This window comes from Medicago sativa, chromosome 8 (assembly GCF_051527215.1).
Source record: "Medicago sativa cultivar Bolivia chromosome 8, Bolivia_mono, whole genome shotgun sequence".
Taxonomy (NCBI): Eukaryota; Viridiplantae; Streptophyta; class Magnoliopsida; order Fabales; family Fabaceae; genus Medicago; species Medicago sativa.
The window spans coordinates 7,409,896-7,422,763 of NC_140756.1; the positions used below are offsets into that span (position 1 = coordinate 7,409,896).

General features: G+C 39.6%; 1 protein-coding gene across 13 annotated transcripts in view; it reads left to right on the top strand.

Moving 5' to 3' along the window:
- The window catches only part of LOC146896577 (uncharacterized), a 29,325-nt gene extending 16,762 nt beyond the window's left edge, over nt 1–12,563 (top strand). For 3 of the 13 annotated variants that reach the window (XM_085737607.1, XM_085737608.1, XM_085737609.1), the window contains 3 exons: nt 8,286–9,797; nt 11,182–11,941; nt 12,077–12,563. In XM_085737607.1, coding sequence (XP_085593733.1) covers nt 8,318–9,797; nt 11,182–11,941; nt 12,077–12,254 — 2,418 coding nt within the window. In that variant the 5' untranslated portion in view covers nt 8,286–8,317 and the 3' untranslated portion in view covers nt 12,255–12,563. Of the gene's footprint in view, nt 1–7,474; nt 8,041–8,285; nt 9,798–11,181; nt 11,942–12,076 lie in introns of those variants that run through there. The other 10 variants (XM_085737610.1, XM_085737611.1, XM_085737600.1 and 7 more) reach the window with 8 other exon arrangements.
- The last annotated feature ends 305 nt before the right edge of the window (nt 12,564–12,868 follow it).

Here is a 12,868-nt window from a genome sequence, read left to right on the forward strand (position 1 = left end):
CAAAAGGGTTAACACACAACACATTCTTCAAACTCCAAACCAAAACAAAGTTCAAATCAAATGACGAAAACCCTAATTCATTTCAAAATAAACCTCGGCAAAACTAAAATTGAGCAAAAAAAAACACATTACGAAAAATCTCGAAAAAAATAATAAAACGGTAGCATTTGATTCATGAACCGAGATATATTAGATTCATCACCTTCTTGGTAAATGCACGCAAAAAAATTAAACATGCAAAAATTACAGAGTAAAACAATTAAGAACCCTAAATTTCAAAGAATAAGCAAAGCGAAAAAACGGAATTTAGAACGAGATAAGATCGAAAGAGAAAAAAACAAGCAAAGAGTGAAAATGAATTGAGAAATATGGAACCTTGGCGAATCGGTTATGGTGAAGAAGAGAAATTGAAGTGTAGACCAAGCTTCCGACTTGTGAAAATCATAAGAAAATTACGTTTCTAACATAAAAAACTTCCTAATAACACATGAAAAATACTAATTTACCCCGAGAGGTAGTTAATTACCGTCGACTAATCCGGCAACGATTAACTACTGAAGCGAGCGATAGTTAACTACCGCCGGCCGACGGTAGTTATCTCGTTCTTTGCGTTCCCGATTCAAATTCCGGCAGCTTTTTCCTTCCCGTTTCCCCAACATTTGATCATGTTTATACATAATATTTTGAACACATTTTTTTCACTCATTTTCATCCAATTTCAAATTCATCAATTCTAAAACATATAAAAAGTAAAAATAATTTTAACATGATAAAAATAAAACGCAAGAAATAATATAAGGTACGAAAATGTCATAGAAATATCACAAGGTACGAATCATGTCATAATAATACATCACCACCATCAAAGTCAAAATGTACATTAAAAAGCCTAATGATCAACCCCGATGCCTACGATGCTTATGCCCCCTGCGCCGCCCGGCAATCGATACATAAGGGCGGGGCGACCGCATTGCTAATATGGGTCAAGACCTGCGCAAGTAACTCCTCTCAACTCGGTTGGTCGCTCATGGCCAACGCTCCATCCGACATCCGAACATCTCACCGATGATCGTCAATGTGTCCGACATCTCTCCGACATGCTCCTCCTCTATAAGCTGCTCCCGCGTTCTGGCCCGGGAGGAGATCCTTCATCATGTGAGAAAATTTGAGGGTGAGAGACTTTGACATACAAAGCCATGTAGCCATGCTTATGGTCCCATGCTCTATCACACCTCTCTCCGCAATCGCTATAGAACCACAAATGGGGGTCTTTCAACACAAGAGCCGCCTTCTCCTTAGGAATCTAAGGGACATCGTCGGATGTATGGGGATGTCTGTACAAACCCAAACTGTCTCTTAAACCGCCAAGGTAAATGACGGTACACCATCCCTTCCCGCGCATCGGCCATCCCGAGTAAGTGCTAATAAGCCGAAAAGGGCGCACCGCTCGGTGATCATCATATGTAGGCCACTTCACGTCATCCACCTCTAAGCAATCCAGCCGTGAGCGGTAATGGTGCACAACTGTATGCCCTCTCGGTAGTAAGCCATCTCCCCGCACATGGTCTCTCCGCTTCCAACTCTGTTATGTTTCCTTGGGTACCGACTTGGCAAATGCTTCAAAATCCATCCCCGCAAAAAAAATAATACAAAAAAAAATATTCAAGTTAAATCTTAAATAAATCTAACAAAATGATAACTTACTTGTTAATGTTTCATTGCATGCAAACAGAAGAAAATAACTTACTTGTTAATTACTTGAAGAAATCGACTCAAATTCATGCAATTAAAGTTGTAAGACTTGATGATATAGGTGAAAATTAGGGGTGGACAAAAACCCGAAGTCCGACCCAAACCGAAAAAACCGCAAGCAAAGCACGAGAGAAACGGATGGGTCTAAACAACCCGTCGGGTTATCGGGTGAACCGTTTCGGTCTTGTGTGAGTAAGAAGGGACGGGCTCGGATATCCAAAATGGATCCGTATGAAACCCGATACCGACCGATTGTTAGTGTCCCATTGTATCCATATCACAATTATTAGTCAAATAGTAGTACTATAACATGTGCTTAGGATATGAAGAGACAACACGGTCTCGAGACTCCCACTCTGTCGAGATGATAATAATGATACTACTTGGAAAAAACCAAGATAACGGTAAAGTATTGAAATGTGTCATAGAACTATTTTTCTAGTATTGTTATAACAACTCATGATAAATAAAGTTTAATCTTTTTTATTTTGAAACATAGTGAGACGAGAAACTACATTCTTTTAACAAAAAATTCATTATTTTTCATCACCTCTTGTTATTCTCTCTCTATTGTATCCATTTACAGAGAAAAAAATTACTATAGTTTTAGTTTTTAGTTGTATCCTTCTAGTTCTAATTTCTTCTTCTTCTTCTATCATGGTGAAATACTTGAATGGAAACTTGAAGGTACGCCAAGAGAAATTGGAGGCTATGAACAACACTCAACTTTGTTGTCTTTCTTTTTTCACCCATTTGCGAAAAACTTCGCATGCAGAGCTTCATTTTTAACTAACTCTTTCTTCTCATTCTTTTTCTTTCATCCGCTTCAATCCGTCCGATCAAACCGCTACCCGTACTACCCGTCATCCGATCAAACCGAGAGCTTGAATGGTCGGAGATGGATTGATGGTTTCTAGCCGACGGATTACTTTGAGTGGAGGTTTACGGTCCGGAACCGACCGGAACCGCCCGCTTGTCCACCCCTCACTGGAAATGAAAGAACCTCATACCTTTGCTAATGATTTACGTATATCAATCATTCCTTTTTTGATGCTTTCACGAAGACTTTGACACGGTAAACTATCATCACTTCCAAAAGCGTATTTTTGTCTCTTTTTATATTGTGATTTGTTGCATCACGATGTCTATGGTGCACAAGCGTGCACAAAACATTTTGGGAGTTACTTTTCCCACCCTATGCCTTTCCTAGCGCGCCTTTATTTTTTTCCCAAAATACCCTTCGTCCGGATTATCTATTCGAACCGATTCCGAATACATATTCCGGATTTATTCGTGTAGTTTGACACCATTCACCCCGATGGTTGATGATACCGATTATAAAAATAGTGGTCCGGATTATATAATCCGAAACGTTAGAGATATTCCGGAGTATATAATCCGAAACATGTAAATCACCCCGTTGAAAGTCAACAAAAGGGGGTGAACGACGATTCCGGATTATATAATCCGGAAAGCGTTAAATATGTCCGGGGTTTATAATCCGGAGTGCGTCGATTCAGAGGCGAAGCCATCCGTTTTGGCCGAGCCTCGTTTTAGAGCAAATTCGGTCAATGTTTTTGGCCTTTGACCATACGCAAACCGTAAAATAAAATTATAACATCAAAATTAACAACATAATATAATTTTTAAACTTTAATAAAATATCAAAATTATCCAAATGGTACATAACATAATTATCCAAAATATTCAAACAATAAAATTACATAAAATTATCGGTCCCTAATAACTACACCTCTACTACCACCGCCGCCACCACCTCTCGCCACCACCTCTCGCCACCACCCCCGCCACCCTCGCAGCTTTCCGACGACGGTAAACTTTGGCATCATGCACCTCTCTCAAGGCATCCTCCAAATGCTTGCCATTTCTTACTCCCTTTCGGCACCGGACCGCTTCTCATCACGGCATAGATGTGGTCTGCGATGCGGCTCATCCTACCGCTAAGCCGTACGTACGCAAGGTCTCCATCATCTTGAGCAGCTCGGGCATCAAGGACCTCACGCTCCGGTGGCCGTGGCACCGGTACCGGCATGTCCGTAAGAATCATGCGTGGATGAGACACTGGTAAAACCGGTCGATGTATCCATCCGCTACCTCCACACCATGAACCGCAACTGTCCCAACTCCTAAGGTGTCGGCGCATAATCAAGTGCACGGCGAAAGCGGTTTGTGATCTCCGCCAAGTTAACATCAACGGGTGCACTACGAACGGGATGTCTCGGTATGGTCGAACCCACCCAAACTAGCGAAGCACCCTCTCCCGACGGTATCTCACCATGCGCTCTCCGCATCTCGGCCATCCGCAGTAAAGGCTAACCCGCTCAAATGGACGTGTCCGACGGTGCTCTCCATATGGGGCCATGACAACCCTCGTCAAATCCGGCGCATCTAGATAGCTCTGTACCGGTCCACCGTGCCTAAACCATGCGGTGGCACAAAAAGCATCGCGCGTGGATACAAATTCTCCACATATCCCTCCCGGACATCCTTGCGCCCATACCTATGAAGTGATGAAACACCCAAGCCCGCACCAAAGACAACCACATATAAATATACAAACCATATACACTTAAATTAAAAAAAATAAAACATAGTTCTTAATTTATACTGCAGCAAACTCGGGTATCTTGCCACTCGACCGGTGTTCCAACGTGCGGCATTGTTGAGCTCCTTATACAACCGAGTTAGTGCCGCGGTTCCCCACGAAAAACCAAGACAAATATCAAGGTCTACGAAGTACTTCGGGTAGACAACATGGACATTCCACGGCTTTTGTCACCGAAGATCGTGATGCCCACCAAGTACGGCAAATATATGCGGACGGCTGGTCCCGCAACCTCTCCACCTCCTCGGTCACACCATACTCCTCCACCAAATCCCTCTCGCTCCTTCAACCGCTCCTTGAATATCCTCTCCAAGTAGTTAAATCTCGCAATGTGCACCTTTGGTCTTCTCGATCTCTTTGAGTGCATCACCCATATCGGACCCCAAGTACTCCACCATCCATTCCACCGCCTCGTCCCGTGTTATGGACCCATTGGATAGGAGCATGCCGTCAATGGGGATATGCGGCAAAGCGGCCACATCATCAAGTGTGACCGTCATCTCCCCAAACGGAAGGTGGAAGCCGGAAGTCTCCTCGTGCCACCTCTCCACGAAAGCACATATCGTGCCATGATCAATAATCGTGTAGCTCGTATCCTGGAGCCAACCAAGGCTGTGCGACGCAATCTGCTCTCCCACCACCGTGCGGCCATGATAGGTACGGTATCATCATCATGCATCACCTCTATCTTCTTTCCGTTGTTGATGCATTTTAATTTTCCACGCCATCGCATATATTTAAAATTAATAAAGTGAGTTTAAACGGTACATAAACGGGCGAGTTCCAAATATAAATCATATATAAAGTGAGTTTAACGTGCATACCACGCCATCGGCCGCCTTCCCGGCCACGTGCACATGATACCTCCACATCGAGTCGGGCTGGTGTGGGCCACGGGATAGTCCCGTAGTGGCTCGGGGTCCACCACCTTCTTCTTCTTCTTTCGCCTTTCTTGTGGCTCGGCATCTTCCATCTCCTGGTCCATACCCCGTAGCTCCTCCTCAAGCTCCCGCTCCTCCATATGCCGCAATTCCACATCGGCATCGGCCTCGCTCCCGCTCCCCGCTCCATATATTGTTGATGCTCGACATCGGGCTCGACATCGGCATGTCGTCCTCTACCACCCCGACGCCTCGGACGAAGACCACCTTCCTCCCGCATCCGTCGAGAACGCTCTCTCCTATGGGAAGCATGCCTGCCTCTCTTACGCGTCGGGTATCCGATGTTGAACCTTCGTAACATTCAAATTAGGGTAATCAACAATAACAATCAAACGGCACAATCAAACAAAGCACAAAACGAAACAAAACAACGTTACGGGTTACTCCGGATTTCGTAATCCGGAGGAGCAACAACCTAGTCGGAAAACGAAATCCGGATTTCATTCGAACGAAATTCAAAAAAAAAATACGAACTAATTGAACTTGCTTGTGTAGAGAAATCGAACTTACCTTCCATGATGCTTCGACAAGGGTTGAAATGCGGTGCTTTTGAGCAAGAAAACTCCAAATTTGGTCAAGATTTTTGGTGTCGGATTTTGGGATAATGTAGAGAGAGAGAGAGAGAAGTGAAACCGTAAAACCGTAAAAATGGGGGGTGAAGTTCCTTTTATACCTCGCAATCGTCCGGATTATATAATCGGAGGTTTTACCTATATTTCGGATTACATAATCCGGAGGGTATGTTTGTAATTTGCGTAGGGCGCGCGAGGAGGCCATAGGGTGGGAAAAGTAACACTCAAACATTTTTATGTGCTGGATAACAAAATCACACCATATATTTTATGAGCCCGTTGCACTCGATCTTCTCATCATCACCAATAATACAATAATAGTGTGGCTCCCACGAGGAATCTATTATTGTTATCGTGTTTATCCCAACTCTAAGATTTCCTAAGCCGTGATGCTTGTTTAAATTTTGTTTTTGGACTAGTTTTATTAATGCTTTTTGGACATGTTTAATTTGTGTTTTTTTTGGATATGTAATGACTTAAGAACATCAAATGACTTGATGACTATGTAATGTTATTTTTGGCTATGCAATGACTTATGAACATCAAATGTATGACTTATGATAATATGCAAATGTACCGTCCTTTTACAATCAAAGTGTCTGTCTTTTACTTTTTACTTTGTTCGGCAAATGTATGCACCAATGATCACGGTGATTTATGTTGTAAAAATTCAAGGACTTATTTGATGGTAATTTCACTAATTTGGGGATCGATGTGATGGATAGACATACAATAGAAGGACCAATTTGATTGAAATTTTTTGACGAAGGGTTGAATTCATTCATTGACAACCTCTTTTCATTACAACATTACACGGACTTGACACAATACAATGACATTTTAAACAACTCAATCAAACAAATTACTCCTATCAATATCTTAATCTACCTAAACTCACTTCCTACACAATCAACTTTATCCATCAACCTTGCCCTCCTAGCCTCTTCTCTAACACTATCCTTTGGCTTCTCCAAGCCTCTTCTCTAACACTATCAATATCTTTCACCGATTTTTGAATTTCGAATTGAATCAAAAAAATTAGGGTTTTAAGTTTTTGAATTGGGAAAAACTTTGGCATCAATTCATGGAAGAAATTTTGGAGATTTTGAACTCTAGGTGACAAATTATAATTCCAAATTTATATATTTGGGGAAGAAAGAGCCGTTAATGAGAAAGAATCGTTGAGAATTTTGCAATTTTATGAAAATCAATCAATTTGGTCCGTGCTTGCGTGACATTCGACGTGGTAAACCTTGTAAGAGGTTAACGTTACACGTCACATCCGTTAACGGACCAACTTAACGAAGAGACCGATTTGATTGACATTTTGTAAATTCGGGGACTAAATAGCTATTTCGAAAAAATTCAAGGACGAATTTGACCAACTTTTTAAAATTCTAGGACGAATTTGAGGTATTAGTCATAGAAAAATAAGATGGAGAGACCAAAATTGTCAAATTTTAAAATAGAGGAACCAATTCCGCAAAATGGTGAAAATAAGGGGATTAAAATTGTAAGTAAGGTTTTTTTTTTTTTTAACACAAAAAACCATGTAAATCAAAAAAGCTGAAAAAAAGATAAACAGAAACGCAAACGCCTTCTCCCCCTCACTGCAATTTCATCTCCCCGCCCATGGCCGCTTGAATCCGACAAGCTGTCATCGAATCCGACAACTGTCGAATCTGAAACCTCCGCCCAATCCAAACAAGACTCACAACTTCGCCGCCGCCAATCACCCTCTCCGCCGTATCTCACTTCGACGCCGTATCTTTTCCTTTCTCCTCGACAATGTTTCCTCTTTTTCTACCTTCTCGTCTTTCTCGCAAGGTTTTTACTAGGTTTAAAGGGCGTGGGTTCTCATCATCATCATCATCATCATCATCATCATCATCATCATCATCATCATCTTCTTCTTCTCCTCCCGAGGTTTCAGTATGGTGGCACCTTGACAGCTGTCCCGTGCCCTCTGGGTTTAGCTTTTCGAAGGTAGCACCTGCAATTAAGGCAGCCGTTAGAGCTAACGGAATTATGGGTACAATTCATATTCACGCTTATGGTGATGTCGACAAAGAGGCTTTTAATTCAACCAACATTACTCTACACTCCTTTTCCGACGATTACCCTTTTGGCATTCACAAAAGATATAATGGTTCGTTCCTTTTTCTCTCTATTGTTCTGTTCATGTCAAAATTCATCATGTATATATTGTGTTAGGACTTGGTAATTTTTTATTTGTATAACCATTTTTTTACAACTTTCTCTCTCTCTCTTTCTCTATTGCTTTGATTTTTGTGTTAATACTTCATTTTCTTTGTAAAATTTTAGTTGTCTCAAAAGTTGTCATATAGATACCACAACTCTTTCAAATAATAAATAACGACTATATTGTTGCAGTTACAAAGAACAATACCTATAAGCATTTTCTTATGGATCTCAATGATTGGGTTTCCACAAATCCTCCACCACTACACCTCTTTTTGATAATTGGTAAGGAAGAATTCTCTAGCAGTGGCATATTGCACCGGTTAAGAATGTCCAACTACAATATCTTGCTTGCATGTCCCGGAAGGGCTCATGTTGCTGCTCTCTGCCATGCAGCAACTATAATGTGGGAGTGGTCTTCCATGCTCAAGGGGGATGACCTTACAGGAAAACATTTCAACTATCCTCCTGATGGTCCCACTTATTCATGGTATGAAAACTCAAACGTGCCTCTTGAAAACCCCTTCTCAGTTGTTGAGTTGCACACATCTTCACAAAATTCGGAGGAGGAGATATACAAACCTACCTTGGACATAAAATTAAGTCAAGCTTCAAAATCATTTTCTAGGCAGGTTATGAAAATATTGTGTTCGCATCCAAATGGGATCTCCATAGGAGATCTTCGTGCAGAGTTGACAAACTGTGATATCCCTTTGGTTAAACGTTTCTATGGAAATAAAAAGTTTTCCAACTTTCTAATATCTATATCATATGTACAACTCCAGTATTTAGGAGGAGATAATTTTTGGGTTTGTTTGGTCCCATCAACGACATCTGCTGTTAAGAATAACCAGAACGATGGCGCCGCAATTCAAAAGTTGCACAATGACGATAAAAATATGGATAGATGTGCAGACGGGGTTCCCAAAATATCCTCATCGTGTGTTAACAGCGAGGGTGATGATTTAAAATCATTCCAATCTATCCCTTCACAAGGAAAACCTCTCGGGGAATACGCTGATGGTAAATCATCAACTCCTTTGTTCATGGACAGTATTGTGCATCAGCCTCCAAATGAGTTGCAGAAAAAATCTCTGGAGTTGGATGTGGCCCGTGCACCATTGCCGCAGATTCAACTTCTTCCAAATGACAACAATATTTCCAAAAAATCTGACAATGACGTTGTTAAGTCTGATGATGGAAATCCTGAAATTCTTGAAAAAATAAACCCTTCACTGAATCCGTCTACTTCTAATGATTGCACCATATTGAAAAACAACCATGAGATTCCAACTAGAAAGGAGGTTGATGAAGTTTGTCGTAGCCCATTTACTTCAACTTTCTGTAGTTGGATTAGTAGTTGGTGGACATTTTGGAAAAGCAATGCTAAGTCCGAAATAGACCATAGTGCTAGTCATTTTGAAGAGCCCCAGTCATCAGAACTGCAACAGGATCTTAGTCATCCTCTGCAACCTCATTGGGATAACTTTAAATTTAGGGTTGCAGTATGGTGGGACTTTGACAGCTGTGGCGTCCCCTCCGGCATTAGCTTTTTGAATGTAGCACCTTCAATTATGGGAGTTCTTAGAGCCAACGGGATTAAGGGCCCAATTCATATTGACGCTTATGGCGATGTTTCTCAACTTTCACAGATCAAACAAGAAGCACTTTTCCTATCTGGCATTGTTCTCCACCACATTCCAGGTTCTTTTTTCTTACCTTACAACTAAAACTATTACCATCTTCATTTTCAGTTCTATTGTTTTTCTTTCTTTAGCAGAATTTAAGGGGTGTATTGGTTTTGGATTTTATAGGACTGTTTTATTAGGAAAAAAGTCCAATATATTTTAAAAGACTTTGGAGGAATTTCCCGAGTTTTAAGATTCCTCCGAGCTTTCAAAACATTTTTGTTTCGATTTTACAGGCGTAAAAAGATTATTATGGCATAACCCAATTACATCAAAAGAAACTTCATCAAAAAATTAAGAGAAAACTTATTAAGATTATTATTGCAATAGGATTTTACTTTTTTTTTTATATATTTTTTATGTGATCTCCTTATACTTTTTGTTTTTCAATTTTTGTTATCATTGATCAACATCTCTATATGATTACAATACCAAGGGTAAAAATAATGAGAGCACCTAACAAAGTTTGCTGATAGTGAGATTAAGAAATTGAGAGCAGAATCAAGAGTTGTAAAAGAGCAGTTGCTGATCACATTTTTTGCAATACATAGGATAGGAGTTATAATGATGGATAAACTTTGAGTAGAAAAAGGAAGAGAGAGATAGAAATACTCACTTGAAGAGGTCTACAAGCAGGGAATGATAGAGTTAAAAAGTCCCATGAGTTTAGGTGGGATTGTTTGCTGGGTGTAGTGTTTATAGATTGTACTTGTTGAATAAGAGAGAAGAGAGACATATGCTAAAAACTGTGTCTGAATAACACTACGGAAGGTCTATTATATAGGAGATTACAAAAGGAATATTCTACATAATATTTTATCCTAAAGTAAGCTAGAATATATTTACAATGTAAATATAATTGTTTACTATTTAATTAAATATTAACGGTACTAAAAAGTCTTATACAAAATCTATTTAGTAAAGTAATTCCTCAAAATCCGTGTTTTTTTTCTTTCTAATACCGACGGATTCTTTTTTAAGTTGTAAAAAGTCTCGAATACAATTGAGTTTTGTGAAACTCTCTTTAAAAAATCTTGAAAATCCTAATTGAATACCATAAGATTTTTTATATTATATAAAAGTCCTGATTAAATACCGCAAGATTATTTAGTCCAAAAAAGTTTTTTAAAACTCCATTCTAATACACCCATATCAAGAATCAATTTTTGAAATGTTGAACATTGCTCTTTAGTTATCACAATTAGATAGACGACTCTTTTGTAGTTTGAATGTAGTGTCCTTGTTTGTTATGGAGCTTGGTTCTTATGGTTTGAGATGGATGTGCAGCTAACAAATCAGTTTTAGAATCTTGTCCATACGACGACTTACTGAAATGTATCATTCAATCTTATCTACTTTATCTTTTAAAATAATAATGACCTTTAACTACTCTGTTACAGGTGGAAAGAACAAGAGCAAATGCTTTGCGGATTGGTTTTCTCAAAATCCCTCACCCATACACCTCTTTTTGATATCTGGTGATAAAGACATAAACTTCTCCTGCATATTGCTTCGAAACTTTCATAGGAGGAACGACAACCTCTTGCTTGCATGTCCAGGAAAGGCTGAAGGTTATGTCAGCCTAAGAGCATTTATAGTATGGCGGTGGTCTTCAGTGCTCAAGGGGAAATATCTTACTGGAAAATATTTCTGTTATCCTCCTGAGTGGTATGCTAAGGCGCGGGTGCCTCTTGAATATCCTCCAGAGTGGTATAGAAACTGGAAGGTGCGTCCTAAAAATCCCTTCTCAGCTGCTGAGGAGCCCACATCTTCACAAAATGCAGAGATCCATATACCTTCCTCGTTTTTTAGTGAAGGTCAAAGGGTGTGTTATAGGCCGGTTAGGGAGGTATTGAGTTCGTACCCGAACGGAATCCCCGTCGGAGAACTTAAGATGAGATTGGGTATTCCTGGAGATACTAAAATGTTTTCCCAAGTGATAGCATCTATACCACAAGTGCAACTCTTGTATATAGGAGATGATAATTTTTGTGTACGTTTGATCCCATCAACAACATCTACCGTTAAGAAGAAGAAGCAGAGGGTTGCTGATCATTCAGAAATGCGTGAGTTATTTTCTACTGATTCTTTTGGGGATGATGTGGAAACTTTTGTTTTCTCATCTAGAGGATCACGTCTTATTTCCCGATCAAGAAGCAGGTTTGCTAGTTTTGTAGTTCTTTTCTTCTTAACTACCCCTTTCGCTATGCAATATTTTTTATGATCATTATGTAGCTACTTGTTGAAGGAATAATTCAATAGTAATAATTTGCTACATGTTTTTTATGTTGACAGGGAGGATCTGGCTCATAGATTACAAAGGCATGGACCCATGATTTTTATGTCTCTCACCGAAAATGAAATCCTTCAATTGGTGGAATTGTTAATAACAAAGTTGAAATGGTTGAAGGAAGGCCCCTCAGAAGTATTTCCTTTTATTCTAACTCAGTCTGTTAGGCTAACTATGCCCTAACTATGCCTACTTTATATGTGAGAAAGAGCTGCTAATTGATGGCACATGGCGCAGAATTCTTGAGATCTGTCTTTCTCATCCTCTCCCTCTGTTTAGCGAGCCCGATAAGTTAAAGGATCAATTAAACCAATAAGATACTACGTACCTTAAAGCAAGATTTAAGTACTTTAGCTTTGAATTAAATTTTGTAACAAGTTTCAGAACTTGTTCTGCATTAAAGGCTATAGCCCAATATATGAAAATAAATCGTAAGAATAGGTATAAAAAACCCTTTCGAATTTGAATGAGAATTAAAAATTAGTTGTCCAATCCTTTTATTTATTCTGTTCCTGCCCCTTAGTCTTTTACTAATGTTTTGTTCAAATATATTGCATTTCTGATTTAATTAGTCATTTTCTACAAATGCTAGATATCGTATTTTTCGTGAGCTTCTTTAGAATGCAAAACAAGAAGAGTATCATTTTACCCCTAGTGTAAAATCATGTATTCCTCTTGGGTTACATCTTACATGTAAGATTTTTTGGCTTAAATGCAATTTTGGTCCCCCTATTTTCATAATTGTTAACTTTTGATGTCCTTCTTTTCAAAATTGGATAATGGAAGAGTGTGTGAAG